This window comes from Mobula birostris, chromosome 22 (assembly GCF_030028105.1).
Source record: "Mobula birostris isolate sMobBir1 chromosome 22, sMobBir1.hap1, whole genome shotgun sequence".
In the NCBI taxonomy this organism is placed as follows: Eukaryota; Metazoa; Chordata; class Chondrichthyes; order Myliobatiformes; family Myliobatidae; genus Mobula; species Mobula birostris.
This window is the reverse complement of record NC_092391.1, coordinates 52900280-52925981: the sequence shown is the minus strand read 5'-3', so window position 1 is coordinate 52925981 and position 25702 is coordinate 52900280. Positions and strand designations below refer to the sequence as shown.

General features: G+C 47.2%; 2 protein-coding genes across 2 annotated transcripts in view; one reads left to right on the top strand and one right to left on the bottom strand.

Moving 5' to 3' along the window:
- Positions 1-9897, bottom strand: part of LOC140186466 (gypsy retrotransposon integrase-like protein 1) — a 35373-nt gene extending 25476 nt beyond the window's left edge. The window contains exon 1 of the mRNA XM_072240766.1: positions 9733-9897. Coding sequence (XP_072096867.1) covers positions 9733-9859 — 127 coding nt within the window. The 5' untranslated portion in view covers positions 9860-9897. The remainder of the gene's footprint in view (positions 1-9732) is intronic.
- A 4281-nt stretch (positions 9898-14178) lies between these two features.
- ogfod2 (2-oxoglutarate and iron-dependent oxygenase domain containing 2) overlaps positions 14179-25702 on the top strand; it is a 35865-nt gene continuing 24341 nt past the window's right edge. The window contains exons 1-2 of the mRNA XM_072240768.1: positions 14179-14517; positions 18546-18602. Of these exons, the coding sequence (XP_072096869.1) occupies positions 14377-14517; positions 18546-18602 (198 nt within the window). The 5' untranslated portion in view covers positions 14179-14376. The remainder of the gene's footprint in view (positions 14518-18545; positions 18603-25702) is intronic.

Below are 25702 nucleotides of genomic sequence, written 5' to 3'. Positions count from 1 at the left end.
GAGGAAAGCAGCATCCATCATCAGAGATCCCCACCACCCAGGCCATGCATTCTTCTCGCTGCTGCCAACAGGAAGGAGGTACAGGAGCCTCAGGACTCACATCACCATGTTCAGGAACAGTTATTACCCCTCAAACATCAGGCTCCTGAGCCAAAGGGGATAACTTCACTCACTCCAACACTGAACAGTTCCCACAGTCAATGAACTCATTTTCAAGGTCTCTTCATCTCACGTTCATGATATTATTTATTTATTATTTTCATTTCTTTGTATTTACTGTGAATGCCAGCAAGAAAACAAATCTCAAGAGTTGTATATGGTGACTTAGAAAAAAAATTTATAGACAATAGATGCAGGAGTAGGCCATTCAGCCCTTCGAGCCAGCACCACCATTCACTGTGATCATGGCTGATCATCCACAATCAGTACCCTTTTCCTGCCTTCTCCTCATATCCCCTCACTCCGCTATCATTAAGAGCTCTATCTAACTCTTTTTTGAAAGAATCCAGAGAATTGGCCTCCACTGCCTTCTGAGGCAGAGCATTCCACAGAACCACAACCCTCTGTGTGAAAAAGTTTTTCCTTAACTCCGTTCTAAATTGTCTACCCCTTATTTTTAAACTGTGGCCTCTGGTTCTGGACTCCCCCAACATCGGGAACATGTTTCCTGCCTCTAGCTTGTCCAATCCTTTAATAATCTTATATGTTTCAATCAGATTCCCTCTCAGCCTTCTAAAGTCCAGTGTATACAAGCCCAGTCGCTCCAGTCTTTCAACATATGACAGTCCCGCCATCCCGGGAATTAACCTCGTGAACCTACGCTGCACTCCCTCAATAGCTAGAATGTCCTTCCTCAAATTTGGAGACCAACACTGTACACAATATTCCAGGTGTGGTCTCACCAGGGCTCTGTACAACTGCAGAAGGACCTCTTTGCTCTTATACTCAATTCCCCTTGTTATGAAGGCTAGCATGCCATTAGCTTTCTTCACTGCCTGCTGTACCTGCATGCTTACTTTCAGTGACTGATGAACAAGGACACCTAGATCTCGTTGTACTTCCTCTTTTCCTAACTTGACACCATTCAGATAGTAATCTGCCTTCCTGTTCTTGCCACCAAAGTGGATAACCTCACATTTATCCACATTAAACTGCATTTGCCATGCATTTGCCCACCCACCCAACCTGTCCAAGTCACCCTGCATTCTCATAACATCCTCCTCACATTTCACATCGCCACCCAGCTTTGTGTCATCTGCAAATTTGCTAATGTTACTTTTAATCCCTTCATCTAAATCATTAATGTATATTGTAAATAGCTGCGGGCCCAGCACCTGGTCACTGCCTGCTGTTCTGAAAAGGACCCATTAATCCCTACTCTTTGTTTCTTGTCTGCCAACCAATTTTCTATCCATGTCAGTACCCTACCCCCAATACCATTTGCTCTAATTTTGCACACTAACCTCCTATGTGGGACCTTATCAAAGGCTTTCTGAAAGTCCAGGTACACTACATCCACTGGCTTTCCCATGTCCATTTTCATAGTCACATTCTCAAAAAATTCCAGAAGATTAGTCAAGCATCTGTGGAATTCTCTGCCACAGGAAACAGTTGAGGCCAGTTCATTGGCTATATTTAAGAGGAAGTTAGATATTGTCCTTGTGGCTAAAGAGATCGGGGGTATGGAGAGAAGGCAGGTACAGGGTTCTGAGTTGGATGATCAGCCATGATCATACTGAATGGCGGTGCAGCATCGAAGGGCTGAATGGCCTACTCTTGCATCTATTTTCTATGTTTCTATGATTTCCCCTTTGTAATTCCATGCTGACTCGGACCTATCCTGCCACTGTTATCCAAATATGCCGCTATTACATCTTTTATAATTCATTCCAGCATCTTCCCCACCACTGATATCAGACTAACTGGTCTATAATTGCTTGTTTTCTCTCTCCCACCTTTCTTAAAAAGTGGCATAACATTATCTACCCTCCAATCCACAGGAACTGATCCTGAATCTACAGAACATTGGAAAATGATTACCAATGCATCCACAATTTCTAGAGACACCTCAAGTACCCCGGGATGCAGACCATCAGGCCCTGGGGACTTATCGGCCTTCAGTCCCATCAGTTTACCCAACACCATTTTGTGCCTGATGTGAATTTCCTTCAGTTCCTCTGTTACCCTAGGTCCCCTGGCCACTATTACATCTGGGAGATTGTTTGTGTCTTCCCTAGTGAAGACAGGTCCAAAGTACCTGTTCAGCTCCTCTGCCATTTTCTTGTTCCCCATAATAATTTCACCCGTTTCTGTCTTCAAGGGCCCAACTTTGGTCTTAACTAATTTTTTCCTCTTCACATACCTAAAGAAGCTTTTACTATCTTCCTTTATATTTTTGGCTAGCTTACTTTTGTACCTGATCTTTTCCCCCCGTATTGCCTTTTTAGTTATCTTCTGTTGCTCCTTAAAAGTATCCCAATCCTCCGGCTTCCCGCTCATCCTTGCTACATTATACTTCCTTTCTTTTATTTTTATACTGTCCTTGACTTCCCTTGTCATCCATGGTCGTCCCTTACTCCCCTTAGAACCTTTCTTCCTCTTTGGAATGAACTGATCCTGCACCTTCTGTATTATTCCCAGAAATACCTGCCATTGTTGTTCCACTGTCATCCCTGCTAGGTTATCTTTCCAGTCAACTTTGGCCAGCTCCTCCCTCATGGGTCCATAGTCCCCTTTGTTCAACTGTAATACTGACACTTCCGATCTTCCCTTCTCCTTCTCAAACTGTAGATTAAAACTTATCATACTATGGTCACCACCTCCCAATGACTCCTTTACCTCGAGTTCCCTTATCAAATCTGGCTCATTACACAACACTAAATCCAGAATTGCCTTCTCCCTGGTAGGCTCTAATACAAGCTGCTCTAAGAATCCATCTGGGAGGCACTCCACAAACTCCCTTTCTTGGGGTCCAATACCAACCTGATTTTCCCAGTCTACCTGTATGCTGAAATCCCCCATAACAACCGTAGAATTACCTTTGCGACATGCCAATTTTAACTCTTGATTTAACTTGCACCCTATATCCAGGCTACTGTTTGAAGGCCTGTAGACAACTCCCATCAGGGTCTTTTTGCCCTTACAGTTTCCCAGTTCTATCCATACTGACTCTGCATCTCCTGAATCTATGTCCCTCCTCGCAAGTGATTGAATTTTATTCCTCACCAACAGAGCCACCCCACCCCCTCTACTCATCAGTCTGTCCTTTCGACAGGATGTATATACATAAACATTCGTTTCCCAGCCCTGGTCCTCTTGCAGCCATGTCTCTGTTATTCCCACAACATCATACTTGCTAATTTCCAACTGAGCCTCAAGCTCATCCACTTTATTTCTTATACTCCGTGCATTCATATATAATACTTTTAATCCATTACTCCCCTCACCTTTCACATCGATTCCTATTGCACTTGCCCGTACTCTCCGATCCCTTCCTGAGCTTTCTGCCCCTTTAATTCTGTTGTCTTTCTTAACTTTCCTTATTCTCTCTTTCCCTTTAACTCCATTCTTATATTTCCTCTCCTCCCCCCAACTACTTCGTTTAAACACACCCGTGTAGCAGTGGCAAACCTGCCTGCCAGAATGCTGGTCCCCTGCCTGTTAAGGTGCAACCCGGCCCTTCTGTACAATTCATCCTTACCCCAAAGCAGATCCCAGTGGTCCAAGAATCTAAATCCCTGCTCCCCGCACCAGCTCCTCAGCCACACATTCAGATCCCCTATCTCCCTGTTCTTGCCCACTCCAGCACAAGGAACTGGAAGCAAACCCAAGATAACCACCCTGGAGGTCCTGCTTTCCGAGTTCTCTGAAGTCACGCTGCAAAATGTCTCTCATCTTCTTCCCGACATCGTTTGTGCCGACATGCACTGCCAGCTCCGGCTGATCACCTTCTCCCTTGAGGATGCCCTGTAATCAGCCCGTGATGTCCTGGATCCTGGCACCAGGGAGGCAACACACCATCCTTAAATCCCGCCTGTTGCCACAGAAACCCCGTTCTGTACCTCTCACTATGGAGTCCCCTACTACCACGGCTCTGCCTGACGTCTGTGTTCTCGGCTTTGTTTCAGCGCCAATTTTTGACTTGCAGCCCCGTCCACCTCTCAGACTGGCAGTGTCTTCTGTCCCAACAGCTTCCAAGAGGGTGAACCTGTTTTCAAGAGGCACATCCCCCAGGGTCTCTGTACTCCAAGCATCCATCCCTTCCTCATCGTTGCCCCCCCCCCTTCTCTCTTATGGTATCTTCAGTGTAACAATCTCGCTGCAGGTCCTGTCCAGAAAACTCTCGTTTCCCAGATGAACCTGAGGTCATCCAGTTGCCTCTCCAGTGCCTCAACACAGTCCTTCAGGAGCTGAACCTGGACACACTTTCCACATTTGTAGCAGCCAGAGGCACCATCAACACCCCTGACCTCCCACATCATGCAAGCAGCACACTGAATCAATTGAGCTGTCATTTCTTCACCACTTCTCACCCTCACCAACTGTGGCGTAGTCTCCTCGCTGAAGACTCCCCAGCCAAAGACTTGCACTTTTCTCGCAAGGCACTTCCCTCAACAGGGCCGCTCCCCTAGAGCAAACCTTGATTATATTGGCTGATATTTGACTAATTCGTTTCAATTATCGCACCTTGGCCGACCTCGAACGTTTGTCTTGCAACCTCTCCTTCTCAGCCAATGCCCTCTGAACTTTGAAGACCCACACTCAGAGGAACAATTTCTTCCTCTTCGGCAACAGATTTCTGAACAGCCTAAGTTCAAAGTATGCATAAATTATACAGCCTTGAGATTCGTCTCCTATGGGTTTGTTTCGCCACAAAACAAAGAAAACAAAAAACATAAGAAGACTGCGGAACACCCAACGTGCAGAGAAAAAAACCAAATCATGCAAACAATAACCGCAAGCAAACAGGGTTCTGAACTGAAGCACACGAAGAAAGTTTGGCCACGGACATTTATTTCAGCACAGAGCTGAGTAAACGTGGTGGAGCAGCAAGCTGAACCAGTCTGTCTCTTGCTTTGGGCCCTGACACCCTGACGGTTTTCAATCTGACCCGGCACCTACATTGTCCAAACATCGGGTTCTGTTGTTTCAATACACTTTGGGCCTGTACCCAACCTTTCCTAGTCAGCCTAGAGTTTAAGATCGATTGAATCTCAGGTCTTCCTCGCTCTTAGCAACGGGCTCGCTGCCTTGCTTTGTTCTGGCACATTGAATTGCCTCTGAGTCCAAAGGGAAGTTACAGACTATTGCTTGCCATGATCATTTACCAGAAAAAGAGTGATTAATAAAGTATTTAATTGTCTTCCTTGTTTCATCAGCCAGAAATTGCTGAGGTTCACCAGCACCATCTTAGACTGGAAACCCATAAAACCCTGAATGCTACCTCACTATTCCCTGTTTTTTTGCGATATTTTATCTTTGTTATTTATCTGGTTTTTTGTACTGTACTGCTGCTGCGAAACAACACAGTTCGTGCCATATGTCAGTGAAAGCCTCATTCTGATTCTCAGAAAGGTACCTTGGCTGGCGTGGAAGAGTCGGGCCGAAGGGCTTGTTTTCATGCTGTAGAACCACACGACTCCAAGGAAGAGAAAATAAACCACAAAGGTAAACAAATAAGGAATAAAACAACTAAAAAAGATGTTTTAAAAGAACTTGAGAGTGGCCCGTGTTCATTGGACCGCGAGGGTTTGTCACTGTGTGGTATCTCTAGATCAGGGGTTCCCAACTCTTTTTTTATGCCAGGGACACCCGACCATTAACCAGGGGCCAGTGGGCCGCAGGTTGGGAAACCACGTTTTTATTTACTCATTGAGATACAGCACAGAATACGCCCTTCTGGCCTTTCCAGCCACGCCACCCAGCAATCCCCGATTTAATCCTAGCATAATCACAGGACAATTTACAATTACCAATTAACATACCAACAGGTATGTCTTTGGACTGTGGGAGGAAACCGGAGCATACGGAGGAAACCTATGTGGTCACATGGAGAACATACAAACTCCTTAGAGGCAGCGGCGGGAATTGAACCCAGGTCACCTGTACTGTAAAGCATTGTGCTAACCACTATGCTCCCATGCTCCCCCAGACGCAGAATTAGAAATATGTATTATATCTAGCATCCGCTGATTATTGTCCCGAATACCCAATCCCTCATATGAAAATTGTGATCGTGGTGGAGCACAACACAGTTAGGGACACATCAACTCTGTACTTAATTCATTAAGTGCCTGAACAACTTTTTACATGTCAACATCAGCATGTCTCAGTCTCCAAAACACAAGAGGATTTAGTTCAGGGGTTCCTGGGTTTCCAACTGTTTTTATGCCAACACCCGGGCGGTCTTGAGGACCCCAGGTTGGGAACCCCTGCTCTGAATAAACAAATACATACTTACGGAAAACAGAGAATCTAAGTCAATATTGGCCTGCAGAAAGTGAGGCTGGAAAATGGATACAGGAATGGGAAGTAGTATTGGAGTTACACAGGCAACAATCTCTATGGCAGAAGATACTTTGATCATTGCATTAATACAGAATAACAATAGGGAGGAATTAATACCACAGTTGGACAGGCAAACTAATGGAGTCAAAGATTGGTACATCCCTCAGATGATATCTCGAATATCTATCAAATATTGAAAGGTTTTGGACAGCGGGGTGAAAATCAGTCTCTACCAAAGGAGGTGTAAGGCACTCCCTCCCTCCGCTAGACTGCTAGTCACCCTTGAGCGAGGTGTAGCACTTAGCCCCCTCGATCAGCCACATGAAGCCATGGTGACCCAGATGGTGAAGCAGTCAGTCGATGGTACATACTGTAGATTGCAAATATTTAGGCACCTCTGGTCAAAATTTCTGTTACTGTGAATAGTTAAGTGAGTAGAAGATGAACTGATCTCCAAAAGTCATAAAGTTAAAGATGAAACATTCTTTTCAACATTTTAAGCAAGATTAGTTTTTTTTTGTTTCGTACAATTTTAGAGTGAAAAAAAGGAAAGGAGCACCATGCAAAAGTTTGGGCACCCAAGAGATTTGAACTCTCAGATAACTTTTACCGAGGTCTCAGACCTTAATTAGCTTGTTAGGGCTATGGCTTGTTCACAGTCATCGTTAGGAAAGGCCAGGTGATGCAAATTTCAAAGCTTTATAAATACCCTGACTCCTCAAACCTTGTCCCAACAATCAGCAGCCATGGGCTCCTCTAAGCAGCTGCCAAGCACTCTGAAAATTAAAATAAATGATGCCCACAAAGCAGGAGAAACATAGAAAATAGGCGCAGGAGTAGGCCATTCGGCCCTTCGAGCCTGCACCGCCATTCAGTATGATCATGGCTGATCATCCAACTCAGAACCCTGTACCAGCCTTCCCTCCATACCCCCTGATCCCTTTAGCCACAAGCGCCATATCTAACTCCCTCTTAAATATAGCCAATGAACTGGCCTCAACTGTTTCCTGTGGCAAAGAATTCCACAGATTCTCTGTGTGAAGAAGTTTTTCCTAATCTCGGTCCTAAAAGGCTTCCCCTTTATCCTCAAACTGTGACCCCTCGTTCTGGACTTCCCCAACATCGGGAACAATCTTTCTGCATCTAGCCTGTCCAATCCCTTTAGGATTTTATATGTTTCAATAAGATCCCCCCTCAATCTTCTAAATTCCAGAGAGTATAAGCCTAGTCGATCCAATCTTTCATCATATGAAAGTCCTGCCATCCCAGGAATCAATCTGGTGAACCTTCTTTGTACTCCCTTCTATGGCAAGAATGTCTTTCCTCAGATTAGGGGACCAAAACTGCACACAATACTCCAGGAGTGGTCTCACCAAGGCTTTGTACAACTGCAGTAGTACCTCCCTGCTCCTGTACTCAAATGCTCTTGCTATGAATGCCAGCATACCATTCGCCTTTTTCACCGCCTGCTGTACCTGCATGCCCACTTTCAAGAAGGCTATAAGAAGATAGCAAAGCGTTTTCAGGTAGCCATTTCCTCTGTTCGTAATGTAATTAAGAAATGGCAATTAACAGGAACGGTGGAGGTCACGTTGAGGTCTGGAAGACCAAGAAAACTTTTTGAGAGAACTGCTCGTAGGGTTGCTAGAAAGGCAAATCAAAACCCCCGTTTGACTGCAAAAGACCTTCAGGAAGATTTAGCAGACTCTGGAGTGGTGGTGCACTGTTCTACTGTGCAGCGACACCTGCACAAATATGACCTTCATGGAAGAGTCATCAGAAGAAAACCTTTCCTGTGTCCTCACCACAAAATTCAGCATCAGAAGTTTGCAAAAGAACAACTAAACAAGCCTGTTGCATTTTGGAAACAAGTCCTGTAGACTGATGAAGTTAAAATAGAACTTTTTGGCTGCAATGAGCAAAAGTATGTTTGGAGAAAAAAGGGTGCAGAATTTCATGAAAAGAACACCTCTCCAAGTGTTAAGCACAGGGGTGGATCGATCATGCTTTGGGCTTGTGTTGCAGCCAGTGGCATGGGGAACATTTCACTGGTAGAGGGAAGAATGAATTCAATTAAATACCAGCAAATTCTGGAAGCAAGTATCACACCGTCTGTAAAAAAGCTGAAGCTAAAAACAGCATAAACGCGAGAAAATCTACAGATGCTGGAAATTCAAGCAACACACACAAAATGCTGGTGGAAAGCAGCAGGCCAGGCAGCATCTATAGGAAGAAGTACAGTTGACGTTTCAGGCTGAGGCATGGGATATGGGTAGAATGCAAGAGGTTGGGGCTGAAAGGAAACATGGATCAGCCATGATGAAGCAGACTCAATGGGCCAAATGGCCTAATCTTACTCCTATACCTTATGGTCTTATATCACAGCCTGGTTATGCGGCCACTGACACCAGGTGAGTGCTCACTGGGGTATTGATAATGACAATTACAGAAAAAGCACGACAGCGCCTATATTTCATTAGGAGTTTGAGGAGATTAGGCATGCCACAAAGACCTTGCAAATTTCTACAAATGTACCATGGAAAGCTGTCTAACTGGCTGCACCTCATTCCGGTGGGGGGGGGGGCGGCAATGCACAGGATTGAAATAATCTGCAGAAAGCTCTGAAATCAGTCAGCTTTATCAGGGAGACTGGTCTCCTCAGCTTCCAGACATCAAGGAGCAATGCGTCAAAAAGCTGGTATCCGTCACCAAGGTCACCCATTATCTAGAACATACCCTCTTCTCATTGCCACCATTAGGGAGGAGGTACAGGAGCCTGAAGACACACACCCAACGATTCAGGAACAGCTTCTTCCCCTCTGCTATCCGATTTCTGAATGGACATTGAACCATAAACACTACCTCACTAATTTTTCCTCTCGTCTAGCACTACTTATTTTACATATACTTCTTACCGTAATTTATAGTTTGTATTCTTATGTATTACAACGTGTCGCTGCCGCAAAACAACAAATTGCACTATAGATGCCGGTGATATTAAACCTGATTCGGACCAGCAAACCAAGGAGGGACCGAACGCCTACTCCTGTTCCTACTTCTCCATGTACAACCTCGGAAATCTTCTCCTTTCAGCCCTGGATGGGGTCTTTCCTCTGCTACCCAAGGGTGATGGAAGAAAGAAGCCCGGGCCAGGCCGGGCCGACATCTCCCCCCTGACGGTCCGGCGCTATCCCAGACCCAGGTCCTGGGCCTGGACTCACGCACCTTCCAGCAGAAACTTCTGCGCATAGCGCTTCAGGTTCTTCTTCTTGGCCGGGCAGAATGTAGGAGGGAAGCGGCCATCAGACAGATAGCGCTGGATGTCGCGGAATTTATTGCCCACCTCGGCCATGGCTGTTGAATTGCTGCCGGCCGCTGAGGACGGACACTTTGACCGGGGATCAGCGGCAACCCGGTACCCAAACCAAACGGACAACAAAATGCGGGCGCATTTCGCCTGCGTACCGGCCCGACCTGCTGCCATGGCAACAGGCGCGTAACGTCAATTTATTGTCAAAGTTCATATCTATCACCACGTACAACCCTGAGATTCATTTTCTTGTGGACATACTTAATAAATCTACATAATAATAACTATTACAGAATCAAAGAAAGACCGCCCAACGAGGGCAAAAGACAACAGACGGCAAATACAAGAAAGAAATAAAAAATAATAAGAAATAAATTTCCAGAAAATGAGTTGAAAAGTCCTTGGAAGTGAGTCCATTTGTTGTGGGAACGTTTCATTTTTTTTCAATAATGTGCTGGTCACATCCCAGATACTGAAATAAGTTAAACGCAAATTCCTCACAATTCACCTGTTAGAGTTGAAGATGCGATGTCTGTCGAATTATATTTACAGTTTGTGCCCCGTGGGATTGTTTCACTCCACGAGGGATAGTGAAAACTATTGAGAGGTTCACTGGGGTCTCCCTGCCAGCTATTTGTGATATTTACCTGAAGCATTGTTGAAGATCCCTACCACCCATCCCACAATCTCTTTGACCCACAACTGTCAGGAAGGAGGTACAGGAGCATCAGGACGAGGACTGACACACTGGGTAACAGCTTCTTCTATCAGGCTGTGAGACTAATGAATACCTTGCCACCACCGAGGTCTTGTCACTAGGATAGCAGGCAGTTTACTGTTTACCTATGCTGCGCACGACATGCGTTTTGAATTATATTTTATTAACTTATTCATCGTAATACGGGTTAAACACCCCTTATCCAAAGTTCTAAAATCCAAAAAACCTCAGAAAGACAATTTTTTTTTGAATGCTGATGTCACAAATGGAAAATTTCACAAAGTGCTGGAAAGGTTCCCAGGCAAAACGCAGGTCTCTGTGCACCACAGGGAATTCTGAGAACTGACCTCACACATGTAATGACCAGAAGCTAATGAAAAAAAGAAAAACACTGCATAAAGTGAAAAATGATGATTTCATTTGTGTATTAAATTCGTCAGCGTCAGAATGAACATATGCTGTTTGTTGCTGTTTGGGGGGGCGGGTGAGGTCTGGGCCTAATGTCCCGCTCACCCAGGGAAAGTGAACGCACAATACATCGCCTCTCCTTTCCCGATGTAGTGATCACCGCGCGGTCACTGGCTGGCCTGCTAGGCAGGAGGCCACTGCAAATGGCCTCTCCTACATTACTGCGTCCGTAGCAACACCTTCTCATCAGTGCCCCCCGTTTCCACCGAGCTTGCTACGTCATGGCGCGACCGAGTGTCCGGTGGTATAACTGGATGGGTAGGCTGGGCTCATTAGCCTTGGTTGGCAGCCAGCCAGCCTAAGAGAAGGACAACTCTGAATCCAAACCCTTGTCAGGCCATCCACCTCGGAGAAGGACACTCTGACGTAAATCCTATGACCTAAGGACGTCGCTGACACCGTCCCAGCTTGCTAGGCTATGGCAGGTGAACCCCGTGTGTAAAGGGTGGGGCCAGTACTGCGCACACTGCACTCCACCTAAACTACCATTGCGCAGGCTGAAGGATGCGCCCACGTCTGCGACCATCCTCTCCCTTGCAGCCGCTGTGGCCAGGCCTGCCTGTCCCGTATTGGCCTCGTCAGCCACCAGCAAGCCTGCAGAAGACGTGGGCAGCCCCCTTCCTAAATCTTCATTTGCGAAACCAAGCCATGATGATGATGATGATGAAACAAACAAAGATCTATCATGACGAGCGGAAAATTGAAGGTAATTGTGAATATTCAGCAGTCTGGTTACAGAAATGTAAGAAAAAGCACGGCGTTAATTTTTTAAAATATTTGTGGAGATAGGACGTTTGTTGTCCATGCAGGGAAATTCGTTGATGAGTTTGCCAAGATCATCACTGATGAAAATCTAACAGGCTGGAGGGCTGCATCAGTACAATTGGTGTGTGAGACAAAGAACATAATTCAAAGTTGGGAGTGGTGGTGATGCCAAACAGATATTGACTGTCCACCGGGGCAGCAGAGGTAGTGATAGCTTACCTTTCAGATGGTTCAATGTAGACATTATCATTTCATGCACAAAAATATTTTAAAATATTATATAAAACTATCTTCAGGGTATACATACAAGCCGTATTTGTAATGTAAATAGACTTGGTGATCCCACTTGGGTCCCATTCCCAAGGGATCATATTATATGGATACAAATATCCGAAAATCCGAAAAAATCCAAAATCCAAAACAGTTCTGGCCCAAAGCATTTCGGATAAGGGGTGCTCAACCTGGATTTTGCTTTCAGTGATGTGTATGATATGTTTTGTGGGTGCACAATGGTTCAGAGAAACGTTGTTTTCATTTGGTTGTATATATGTACAGTCAGATGACAATACACTTGAACCTGAATTTGAGAAGAGAGGGGGCAACCTGTCACAGAATGACATGGCCTCCCCCCTCCCTTCCCCATCTCCTTTTCCCTTCTCTTCCCTTGCCACTGCCCACAACCTCCTCATTACCCCTTCTATTTACCCCCTCTTTCCCTTGATCCTCTCAAGGTAAGCTAATCAATAATATTAAAGGGGATACCAAAAGTTTCTTCAGATATATAAAGTGTAAAAGAGAGGTGACAGTAGGGACAAGGAAATGGCGGATGAACTGAATAGGTATTTTGCATCATTCTTCACTGTGGAAGACATCAGCAGTAAGCTGGAAGTTCAAGAGTGTCGGGGGTGGGACGGGGAAGAAGTGAGTGAAGTTACTATAACTAAAGAGAAGGTTCTTGGGAAACTGAAAGGTGTGAAGGTAGGTAAGTCACCTGGACCAGATGGTATAGGCTGAAATCAGCATGGTTTCCTTAAGGGAAAATCTTGCCTGACAAACCTGTTGGAATCCTTTGAAGAAATAACAAGCAGAATAGACAAAGGAGAATTTGTGGATGACGTGTGTTTGGATTTTCAGAAGACCTTTGACAAGGTGCCACACACAAGGTTGCTGAACAAGCTACAAGCCCATGGTATTACAGGAAAGATTCTAGCATGGATAAAGCAGCGGCCGATTGGCAGGAAGCAAAGAGTGGGAATAAAGGGAGCCTCTTCTATTTGGCTGCTGGTGACCAGTGGTCTGTGTGGGGATTGCTTGTTTAATGTTATATGTCAATGATTTGGGCGAAGAAATTGATGGCTTTGTGGCCAAGTTTGCAGACGATACATAGATAGGTGGAGAGGCAAGTAGTGTTGAGGAAGCAGGGAGACTGCAGAAGGACTTAAACAGATTAGGAGAATGGACAAAGAAATGGCAGATGGAATACAGTGTGGGGAAGTGTACAGTCATGCACTTTCGTAGAAAAAATAAAAGCATAGATTATTTTCTAAATGGAGAGAAAATCCAAAAATCTGAGGTGCAAAGGGAGTTGGGAGTCCTTGTGCAGGATTCCCTAATTTGCAGGTTTAGTCTGTAGTGGGGAATGCAAAAGCAATGTTAGCATTCATTTCAAGAGGACTAGAACATAAAAGCAAGGATGTAATGTTGAGCCTTTATAAATAACTGGTGAGGCCTCACTTTGGGAATATTGTGAACAATTCTGGGCCCCTTATCTTAGAAAGGATGTGCTGAAATGGAGATGGTTTAAAGAAGGTTCCCAAAAATGATTCCAGGATTGATTGGCTTGTCATATGAAGAGCATTTGATGGCTCTGGGCCTGTATTCACTGGAATTCAGAAGAGTAAGGAGTGACCTCATTAAAATCCAAATTGAATAGTGAAAGGCCTCGATAGAGTGGATGCAGAGAAGATGCTTCCTATGATGGGAGAGTCTAAGACCAGAGGGGCCAGTCTCAGAATAGAGGGCACTCCTTTTAGAATGATGAGGAGGAATTTATTTACCCAGCGAGTGATGAATCTGTGGAATTGTTTGCCACGGGCTGCTGGGGAAGCCAAATATTTAAGTATATTTAAGGCAGAGGTTGATTTTCAGGACATGAAGCGACACAGGGAGAAGCAGGAGACTGGGGCTGGGAGGGAAATGAAATGGCGGAGCGGACTCGATGGGCCAAATGGCCGAACTCTGCTCCTACATCTTGTGGTTTTATTCCAGCACGGCCCCACCTTCCCTAATACCGGCTCCCCGCCCCTCACTCACGGTCCAGGGTGAAGTTGGCGGCGAAGCGCCGGACGCTCCTCCGCCGCAGCGGCCCGAGGCTCGGACTGTACACGCCCTGGGACAGGTAGCGCTGGATGTGGCGGTAGCGCTCGGCGGCTTCGGAGCCCCGGGACGGGGGTGGCTGCCGCTCGGTCTGGGTGGCGACGCTCCACTTGTCGCCGGCCATGGCAGGACGGCGGCGGCTGGGCGGAACCAATAGGCGCCGGAACGTTTGGAGCGGAGCCGGCGGTCCGGCCGGAGCGGGACTTCCACCCGCAGCTTCGGCGGGTTTGGGATGGCGTCGGGCCGCTCCCGGAGCTCGGAGGCTGCCAGTCGCCGGCCGCGCTTCTACAGCTGCCGCTGCTTCTACACTGACAACATCTTCCTGCCGGAGTTCGGGCTCCATGTGAGCCAGGCGGACCGGGACCTCCGCTCTGTAAATGAGTGACCGGGGACAGGGGAGGGGAGCAATGAGGGGAGACGTTGGGAGGAGGCGGTGAAACGGGGGAAATTGAGGAGAAGATGGGGTGGGGAGAGGGGAACATGGGGAGGGGGAGGCGGAGAGGGGGAGATGGAGAGGAGGGGACATGGGGGTGAGGAGAGATGTTGAGAGGTGGTGAGGGGGAGATGGAGAGGAGGGGACATGGAGGGGGTGAGGAGGAGATGGGGAGGAATGAGAGGAGACGTTGGGAGGTGGTGAGGGGGAGATGGAGAGGAGGGGACATGGAGGGGGGTGAGGAGGAGATGGGGAGGAATGAGAGGAGACGTTGGGAGGCGGTGAGGGGGAGATGGAGAGGAGGGGACATGGAGGGGGTGAGGAGGAGATGGGGAGGAATGAGAGGAGACATTGGGAGGCGGAGAGGGGGAGATGGAGAGGAGGGGACATGGAGGGGGGTGAGGAGAGATGTTGGGAGGCGGTGAGGGGGAGATGGAGAGGAGGGGACATGGGGGTGAGGAGAGATGTTGAGAGGTGGTGAGGGGGAGATGGAGAGGAGGGGACATGGAGGGGGTGAGGAGGAGATGGGGAGGAATGAGAGGAGACGTTGGGAGGTGGTGAGGGGGAGATGGAGAGGAGGGGACATGGAGGGGGGTGAGGAGGAGATGGGGAGGAATGAGAGGAGACGTTGGGAGGCGGTGAGGGGGAGATGGAGAGGAGGGGACATGGAGGGGGTGAGGAGGAGATGGGGAGGAATGAGAGGAGACGTTGGGAGGCGGTGAGGGGGAGATGGAGAGGAGGGGACATGGGGGTGAGGAGAGATGTTGGGAGGCGGTGAGGGGGAGATGGAGAGGAGGGGACATGGGGGTGAGGAGAGATGTTGAGAGGTGGTGAGGGGGAGATGGAGAGGAGGGGACATGGAGGGGGGTGAGGAGGAGATGGGGAGGAATGAGAGGAGACGTTGGGAGGCGGTGAGGGGGAGATGGAGAGGAGGGGACATGGAGGGGGTGAGGAGGAGATGGGGAGGAATGAGAGGAGACGTTGGGAGGTGGTGAGGGGGAGATGGAGAGGAGGGGACATGGAGGGGGGTGAGGAGGAGATGGGGAGGAATGAGAGGAGACGTTGGGAGGTGGTGAGGGGGAGATGGAGAGGAGGGGACATGGAGGGGGTGAGGAGGAGATGGGGAGGAATGAGAGGAGACGTTGGGAGGTGGTGAGGGGGAGATGGAGAGGAGGGGACATGGAGGGGGGTGAGGAGGAGATGGGGAGGAATGAGAGGAGACGTTGGGAGGCGGTGAGGGGGAGATGGAGAGGAGGGGACATGGAGGGGGGTGAGGAGGAGATGGGGAGGAATGAGAGGAGACGTTGGGAGGCGGTGAGGGGGAGATGGAGAGGAGGGGACATGGGGGTGTGAGGGGAGATGTTGGGAGGTGGTGAGGGGCGATGGAGAAGGTGAAACGGGGGAAATTGAGAAGATGGGGTAGGGGAGATGGGAGATGAGGAAGGGGGAACATGGGAAGGGGATGGGGGTGAGGCGGAGGAGAAAGAGATGGAGGGGTATGTGGGGGGATGGAGTAGCTTGAGAGAAGTGTTTCAAAGGAGAGAGAGGGTGGTTGGTCTGGGGGCAGGAAGGGGCTCCATAAATCCATAATTAAGTATGCATAAAAGAGAGTGAAAAGTAGTGAGGTAGTATACATGGGTTGAATGTCCATTCAGAAATCTGATGACACAGAGGAGGAAACTGTTCCTGAAACGTTGAGTATATGCCTTCAGGCTTCTGTACCTCCTTTGTGATGGTAACAATGAGATGAGGGCATGACCTGGGTGAGGAAGGTCCTTAGTGATGGATGATGTCTTCTTGAGGCATCGCTTCTTGAAGTGTCCTCAATGGTGCGGGGGTCGGTGCCCATGGTGGAGCTGGCTGAGTTTACAATTTTCTGCAGCTTTTTGTGATTGTGTGGTTGGAGGGAAGGTCAAGTTGGATGGGGGAGGAAGGCAGGGGGGAGTGGGAAGTGAGATAGGAGCAGGGTATTAGGATAATCAGAGGGAATATTGTTACATTATTCAAGATGGAACCAGGGATAATCCTGTAAACTATGGACTGTTGAGTCTCATGTCCGTCATTTGGAAGGTTGGAGAGATTTCTTAGGGAGAGGATTTATGAGCGTTTGGAAAAGCATGGCCTAATCTCTTTATCCAGGCCCATTCCACTCGTCAGTACATTGTGGATTGTCTAGTCTTGCCACCAATGCCACTTTCTGCTCTCTCCTCATACCCCTCGAGCCTTTTGCAGTTTAAATGTTTGTCATTCTTTGCCTCAGTTATGCTCAATGCCTCCATCATCTACGAAAGGTGCCTGACACTCTGCAAGAAAACCATTCTTCCCCAATTCCCCCTTCCCTCTTATTTCAAATTGGGCAAATAGTCAGGGTGGTGGAACAGAGATCTTAGACAGATATATATCCCATTCTTCAGTCTGTTATAGAAATATGGGCGACCGAGTAACATCGCAGTTAGTTTAACGCTTTACAGTGCCAGGGCTTATACTTACTGCCTGTTACGCCGCTGGTACTGGGGGCAGTAATGAAGGTCTCCATCTCTGGCGGTGTTCACGGCTTCCTTCATCGTGTCAGTAGTTTCCTCTCGGTTCTCACTACTGTCAGTCGTGCAAGTCCCGGGTGGAGACTCAGGAATACCGTCACACTCAGATGTAGAAGGATTCTTTCATTGCTGTTTCGGTAACAGATTTGGTTGGCCAGTCAGGGTTGTTAGCCCTGAGCTGAACCCCTGAACCTGGAAGGACCAGAGGCCCACTCTTATCTAGCCTCTACCCTTTGACCTGTGTGGCATGGATGACCCTACCAGGAGCCAAAGCACAAAGCCTTGACTCCAGCCATCATAACTGTCCAGTCATTGAGGCATGCAAGCCTCCAAATCACAACAAGGTTGTGGTCCTTTTGGAGGACAGTGCCCACAGCCTGGGTTCAATTCCTGCTGCTGTCTGTTCGTTCACCCCTTGACTGTGTGAGATTCCTCTGAGTGCTCCAGTTCCTCCCCACCCCCACATTCCAAAGACACACCGGTTGGGATGAGTGGGTTGTGGGCACCGAAAGCACAGCAACACTTGCACATCCCCGGACTGTATTTGTCATCAACATAAAACTTTGCATTTCACCGTACGTTTTTAGATTTAGGTTATGAGAACACTTAGTCCTCTTTTTATTGTCATTTAGAAATGCATACATGCATTAAGAAATGATACAATGTTTCTCCAGAGTGATATCACAGAAAACAGGACAAACCGAAGACTAACACTGACAGAACCACATAATTATAACATATAATTACAGCAGTGCAAAACAATACCATAATTTGATGAAGAACAAACCATGGGCACAGTTAAAAAAAAGCCTCAAAGTCCCCGAGTCGATCGACTCCTGAGTCCCTGATAGCAGAGGGCAAAAGGGAGAAACTCCCTGCCATAAACCTCCAGGCACCATCAACTTGCCGATGCCTTGGAAGCAACCGACACTGAGTCCATCCATCAGAAAACTTCGAGCTTCCGACCAGCCTCCCGAGTGCCATCCTCTGCCGAGCACATTTGACCTCGCCCCGGCCGCTGAAACTCGCAAGGCCAAGGATTTCCGGGCCTTCTGCTCCGGAGATTCCGGTTACCACACAGTACCAGCAGCAGCGAAGCGGGCATTTCAGAAGTTTCACCAGACGTTCCTCCATACTCTCACGTCTGTCTCCATCAAATCAGAATTGTGCACGGTCCCCTACCTGACAGATAACAGACGTCATCACGGAAGTGGCCGCGCGCGCTGTCGTTGCGCCGCCATCTTCTCCCCTTCAACGTAGATGTGAGAAAGAAAGCTGATCTTCACTCTTTCGGCTTGTTGTTGGTGACGGCTGGACCTCTCCACCACAAGCACTGCAGACACTGCATAGTTGCACTGGGATTGGGCTTAGGGTTTTCACTAGGCCTTGCATTTCATTTATTAACTCAGAAAACGTGCTCTATTCCAGATTTTACGGAGCAAAGGATGCAAGACTGATGAACAGCTGAAAGAGGTTCAAGCAAAGGTAAATACTGGCCTATTGATTAGCCAATTCCACTTACTCTCAAGCTTGGTGTCATAGTGCTAGCTCTACTTCCAGTACCCCCGCTGTACCTCATGGTCTTTGTCACAGTGAACCAGCATACGTTTCGATAATTGGTCCCTCAGATTATTGGAATCAAATCCATCATTTATTCAAATTTGTTTATCACATGTATATCACTGTGGTAAGGACCATACTGGGGGAGGGTCACACTGAAGGAAGGGTGGTAGTGAGGGAGGGTCACACTGTTGGAGGGGCGATACTGAGGGAGGGTCACACTGTTGGAGGGGTGATACTGAGGGAGGGTCACACTGTTGGAGGGGTGATACTGAGGGAGGGTCACACTGTGGGAGTGGTGGTGCTGAGGGAGAGTCACACTGGGGGAGGGTCACATTGTTGGAGAGGTGGTACTGGGGGGGGTCACACTGTTGGAGGGGCGATACTGAGGGAGGGTCACACTGTTGGAGAGGCGATACTGAGGGAGGGTCACACTGGGAGTGGTGTTACTGAGGGAGAGTCACACTGGGGGAGGGTCACATTGTTGGAGAGGTGGTACTGGGGGGTCACATTGTTGGAGAGGTGGTACTGGGGGGGTCACACTGTTGGAGGGGCGATACTGAGGGAGGGTCACACTGTGGGAGTGGTGTTACTGAGGGAGAGTCACACTGGGGGAGGGTCACATTGTTGTAGAGGTGGTACTGGGGGGGGGGTCACAATGTGGGAAGGGCGGTTCTGGGAGAGGCTCACGTTGTCGGAGCTCTGTCTCCTAAAGTTGAACATTTGCTGCAAAATTGCCAAAGGTCGGTTTTGGACTTTGGGAGTGTGGACTATTACTTCAGCAGCGGACTGAAACAGTTTCCTTGCCTGGAAAGAATCTGTTTGGTGAAGTTTCTCGGCCTGTGTCTCTCAGCACTGAGCAGTGGATGCGGCTGATGGATTGCCAAAGTTTGAGTCTGACTTTGCCGGGAGCGGGGACGGATTTATTCCATGTGTAACAGTGGAAAACCTCTGCTGTTCGGAGTGCCTAGCCCAGGGCGACTGGGTGAAGAGGACTTAAGAGCGGCTGGAGGAACAGCAAACTGGCCCAGTAAAGCTTTCATTGTCACGGCTGCATGGACAGCGCTGAGGTTTTTAAACACTGCCCAGACTTCCCTGCCGATCCACTCCTTTTTCCCCTCCCGTCCTGCCTTGGCTTTGAACTGTTTCTTTTTGACTGTTCGCTGGTGTTCTGGGTGTAGACTGTGTTGTATCCCAGCGGAGGTGTTGAACTTTTGAATTCCAACTGCGTCATGGTGGTATGCCCCAAGATGTCTGTAGGGAAGCTGCTGGGTCTAAGATGTCTGCCCCAAAGTCTGTAGGGAAGCTGCTGGGTCGGAAGTTGCAGCTCACAAAGAGCATATAGCTGTTCAAGTTACTGACTTTAAAGAACTCTACAGAGTACTGTGCCTACTTCAGTCGGTAGAACACCACCATAAAAGCTTTGGCAGAAAGAGTACAACAGGTAGAGCCCTGGTAGTAGGGGACTCCATAGTGAGAGGTACAGAAAGGGGTTTCTGTGGCAACAGGTGAGATTTAAGGATGGTGTGTTGCCTCCCTGGTGCCGGGATCCAGGATGCCACAGACCGATTGCAGGGAATCCTCAAGAGTGAAGGTGAACATCCGGAAGTGGTGGTGCATGTCGGCACAAATGACGTGGGGAAGAAGAGGAGAGACATTCTACAGCACGACTTCAGAGAACTAGGAAGAAGGCTGAAAAGCAGGACCTCCAGGGTGGTTATCTCCAGTTTGCTTCCAGTTCCCCGTGCTGGAGTGGGCAAGAACGGGGAGATAATGGATCTGAATGTGTGGCTGAGGAACTGGTGCAGGAAGCAAGGATTTATATTCTTGGACCACTGGGGTATGTTTTGGGGGTAAGGATGAATTGTACAAAAGGGACGGGTTGCACCTTAATAAGTGGGGCACCAGCATTCTGGCAGCCAGGTTTGCCTCTGCAACACGGGTGTGTTTAAGCTAAGTAGTGGGGGGGGGGGGACGAACTGGAAACATAAGGATGGAGATAAAGGGAAAGTGAGAATAAGAAAAGTGAAGAAAGACAGCAGAATCAACAGAGCAGAAATCTCAAGGAGGGATCATACAGTATGGCCAAGTGAAATAGGAATTGATATGGGAGGTGAGGGGAGTAATGAATTAAAAGTATTGTATATGAATTCACGGAGTATAAGAAATAAAGTGGACGAGCTTGAGGCACAGTTGGAAATTGATAAGTATGATGTTGTCGAATAACAGAGACATGGCTTCAAGTGGACAGGGCCTGGGAAATGAACATTCAAGGGTATACGTTCTATCGAAAGGACAGACTGATGGGCAGAGGGGGTAGGGTGGCTCTGTTGGTGAGGAATGATATTCAGTCCCTTGCAAGGGGGGACGTAGAATCAGGAGACGTAGAGTCAGTATAGATAGAACTGAGAAATTCTAAGGGTTGAAAGACCCTAATGGGAGTCATCGACAGGCCCCCAAACAGTAGCCTGGATGTAGGGTGTAACTTGAATCAAGGGTTAAAATTGGCATGTTGCAAAGGTAATGCTACAGTTGTTATGGGGGATTTCAACATGCAGGTAGACTGGAGGAATCAGGTTGGTGCTGGACCCCAAGAAAGGGAGTTTGTGGAGTCCCTCCAAGATGGATTCTTAGAACAGCTTGTACTGGAGCCTACCAGAGAGAACGCAATTCTAGATTTAGTGTTGTGCAATGAACCGGATTTGAGCAGCGACCTCGAGGTAAAGGAGCCATTAGGAAGTAGTGACCATAATATGATAAGTTTTAATCTACAATTTGAGAGAGAGAAGGGAAACTCGGAAGTGTCAGTATTACAGTTGAACAAAGGGGACTATGGTGCTATGAGGGAGGAGCTGGCCAAAGTTCAATGGAACAATACCCTAGCAGGGATGACAGTGGAACAGCAATGGCAAGTGTTTCTGGGAATAATGCGGAAGGTGCAGGATCAGTTCATTCCAAAGAGGAAGAAAGATACTAAGGGGAGTAAGGGGAGGTCGTGGCTGACAAGGGAAGTAATGGACAGTATAAAAATAAAAGAGAAGAAGTATAACATAGCAAAGACAAGTGGGAAGCCGGAGGATTGGGAAACTTTTAAAGAGCAACAGAAGGTAACTAAAAAGGCAATACGCGGAGAAAAAAATGAGGTACGAAGGTAAACTAGCCAAGAATATAGAGGAGGATAGTAAAAGCTTCTTCAGGTATGTGAAAGGGAAAAAAAATAGTTAAGACCAAAATTGGGCCCTTGAAGACAGAACCGGTGAATTTATTATGGGGAACAAGGAAATGGCAGACGAGTTGAACAGGTACTTTGGACCTGTCTTCACTAGGGAAGACACAAACAATCTCCCAGATGTAATAGTGGCCAAAGGACCTAGGGTAATGGATGAACTGAAGGAAATTTATATTAGGCAGGAAATGGTGTTGGTTAGACTGTTGGGTCTGAAGGCTGATAAGTCCCTGGGACCTGATGGTCTGCATCCCAGGGTACTTAAGGAAGTGGCTTTAGAAATCGTGGACGCATTGGTAATCATTTTCCAATGTTCTATAGATTCAGGATCAGTTCTTGTGGATTGGAGGGTGGCTAATGTTGTCCCTCTCTTCAAGAAGGAAAGAAGAGAGAAAACAGGGAATTATAGACTGCTTAGCCTGACGTCGTTGGTGGGAAAGATGCTGGAGTCAATTATAAAAGATGAAATTACGACACATCTGGATAGCAGTAACAGGATTGGTCCGAGTCAGCATGGATTTACGAAGGGGAAATTGTGCTTGACTAATCTTCCGGAATTTTTTTGAGGATGTAACTATGAAAGTGGACAAGGGAGAGCCAGTGGATGTAGTGTACCTGGACTTTCAGAAAGCCTTTGATAAAGTCCCACATAGGAGATTAGTGGGCAAAATTAGGGCACATGGTATTGGGGGCCGAGTACTGACATGGATTGAAAATTGGCTGGCTGACAGAAAACAAAGAGTAGCGATTAATGGGTTCCTTTCGGAATGGCAGGCGGTGACCGGTGGGGTACCGCAGGGTTCAGTGCTGGGACCACAGCTGTTTACAATATAAATGATTTAGATAAAGGAATTAAAAGTAACATTAGAAAATTGGCCAATGACACAAAGCTGAGTGGCAGTGTGAAATGTAAGGAGGATGTTATGAGAATGCAGGGTGACTTGGACAGGCTGGGTGAGTGGGCAGATGCAGTTTAATGTGGATAAATATGAGGTTATCCACTTTGGTGGTAAGAACAAGAAGGCAGATTATTATCTAAATGGAGTCAAGTTAGGAAAAGGGGAAGTACAATGAGATCTAGGTGTTCTTGTACATCAGTCACTGAAAGCAAGCATGCAAGTACAGCAGGCAGTGAAGAAAGCTAATGGCATGCTGGCCTTCATAACAAGGGGAATTGAGTATAAGAGCAAAGAGGTCCTTCTGCAGTTGTACAGGGCCCTGGTGAGACTACACCTGGAGTACTGTGTACAGTTTTGGTCTCCAAATTTGAGGAAGGACATTCTTGCTATTGAGGGAGTGCAGCGTAGGTTCACAAGGTTAATTCCCGGGATGGCGGGACTGTCATATTTTGAAAGATTGGAGCGACTGGGCTTGTATACTCTGAAATTTAGAAGGCTGAGAGGGGATCTTATTGAAACATATAAGATTATTAAGGGATTGGACACGCTGGAGGCAGGAAGCATGTTCCCGCTGATGGGTGAGTCCAGAACCAGAGGCCACAGTTTAAGAATAAGGGGTAGGCCATTTAGAACGGAGTTGAGGAAAAACTTTTTCACCCAGAGAGTGGTGGATATATGGAATGCTCTACCCCAGAAGACTGTGGAGGCCAAGTCTCTGGATGCTTTCAAGAAAGAGATGGATAGAGCTCTTAAAGATAGCGAAATCAAAGGTTATGGGGATAAGGCAGGAACTGGATACTGATTGTGGATGATCAGCCTTTTAAAAAAGGAGGGAGAGAGAAACCAGGGAATTATAGACCGGTTAGCCTAACATCGGTGGTAGGGAAACTGCTAGAGTCAGTTATCAAAGATGTGATAACAGTACATTTGGAAAGTGGTGAAATCATCGGACAAAGTCAGCATGGATTTGTGAAAGGAAAATCATGTCTGACGAATCTCATAGAATTTTTTGAGGATGTAACTAGTAGAGTGGATAGGGGAGAACCAGTGGATGTGGTATATTTGGATTTTCAAAAGGCTTTTGACAAGGTCCCACACAAGAGATTAGTGTGCAAACTTAAAGCACACGGTATTGGGGGTAAGGTATTGATGTGGATAGAGAATTGGTTGGCAGACAGGAAGCAAAGAGTGGGAATAAACGGGACCTTTTGAGAATGGCAGGCAGTGACTAGTGGGGTACCGCAAGGCTCAGTGCTGGGACCCCAGTTGTTTACAATATATATTAATGACTTGGATGAGGGAATTAAATGCAGCATCTCCAAGTTTGTGGATGACAGGAAGCTGGGCGGCAGTGTTATCTGTGAGGAGGATGCTAAGAGGAAGCAGGGTGACTTGGATAGGTTAAGTGAGTGGACAAATTCATGGCAGATGCAATTTAATGTGGATAAATGTGAAGTTATCCACTTTGGTGGCAAAAACAGGAAAACAGATTATTATCTGAATGGTGGCTGATTAGGAAAAGGGGAGGTGCAACGAGACCTGGGTGTCATTATACACCAGTCATTGAAAGTGGGCATGCAGGTACAGCAGGCGGTGAAAAAGGCGAATGGTATGCTAGCATTTATAGCAAGAGGATTCGAGTGCAGGAGCAGGGATGTACTACTGTAGTTGTACAAGGCCTTGGTGAGACCACACCTGGAGTATTGTGTGCAGTTTTGGTCCCCTAATCTGAGGAAAGACATCCTTGCCATAGAGGGAGTACAAAGAAGGTTCACCAGATTGATTCCTGGGATGGCAGGACTTTCATATGATGAAAGACTGGATGAACTAGGCTTATACTCGTTGGAATTTAGAAGATTGAGGGGGGATCTGATTGAAACGTATAAAATCCTAAATTGATTGGACAGGCTAGATGCAGGAAGATTGTTCCTGATATTGGGGAAGTCCAGAACGAGGGGTCACAGTTTGAGGATAAAGGGGAAGCCTTTTAGGACTGAGATGAGGAAAAACTTCTTCACACAGAGAGTGGTGAATCTGTGGAATTCTCTGCCACAGGAAACAGTTGAAGCCAGTTCATTGGCTATATTTAAGAGGGAGTTAGATATGGCCCTTGTGGCTAAAGGGATCAGGGGGTATGGAGGGAAGGCTGGTGCAGGGTTCTGAGTTGGATGATCAGCCATGATCATACTGAATGGTGGTGCTGGCTCGAAGGGCAGAATGGCCTACTCCTGCATCTATTGTCTATGAGAGCATTGTTGTATCAGTGGTTTTGAATGAGAAGACTATTTTCTAATTGAAGTCGACAAGGGTTGTGTTTTTGGGCTGGGCAGTGTTTGGTTCTGTTTGTTTGGGCTATATTGCTGTGTTTACATTCCCTGTTATGGGCATGGGCGCGAAGGTGGTGGGGGGAATGTTGGATGAGAAAATGGCAGCCTGTGTACTGAACATGAATGGAGAAAGTAAAATTGTTAAAACGAAAGAAGATCTTGTCTTTGTTGTTTTGAGCGTTAACATTTGTAGAAGAGGATGGTTACTGACTATCGGATCCTGTCGGCATTTGACGAGAGTAAGCCTTAAGAGAGCTGGAAAAATGAAATTGGAATATAGACTGGTGTTACGGAGCTTCAGAAGAAGCAGGCCCTTGTAGTTGTACTGTCGCTTTCAGGAAGACCACCATGGAAATTTCACCAGAAGACTTGAACAAAGATGATGTATGACTACACTAATAAATGCACTTGGCTCTGTTCTTCTGAAGGAAGAAGAGGATCGGATACATGAGGCATATTCAGACTTTGAAAAATTTCCAGAGACAGTTCTTCAAATATGGCTGATTATATCATTGATTTTGAACAAAAGTACAGTTGCAGGCGTAAATACAAAATGGAACTTCCTGACATAGT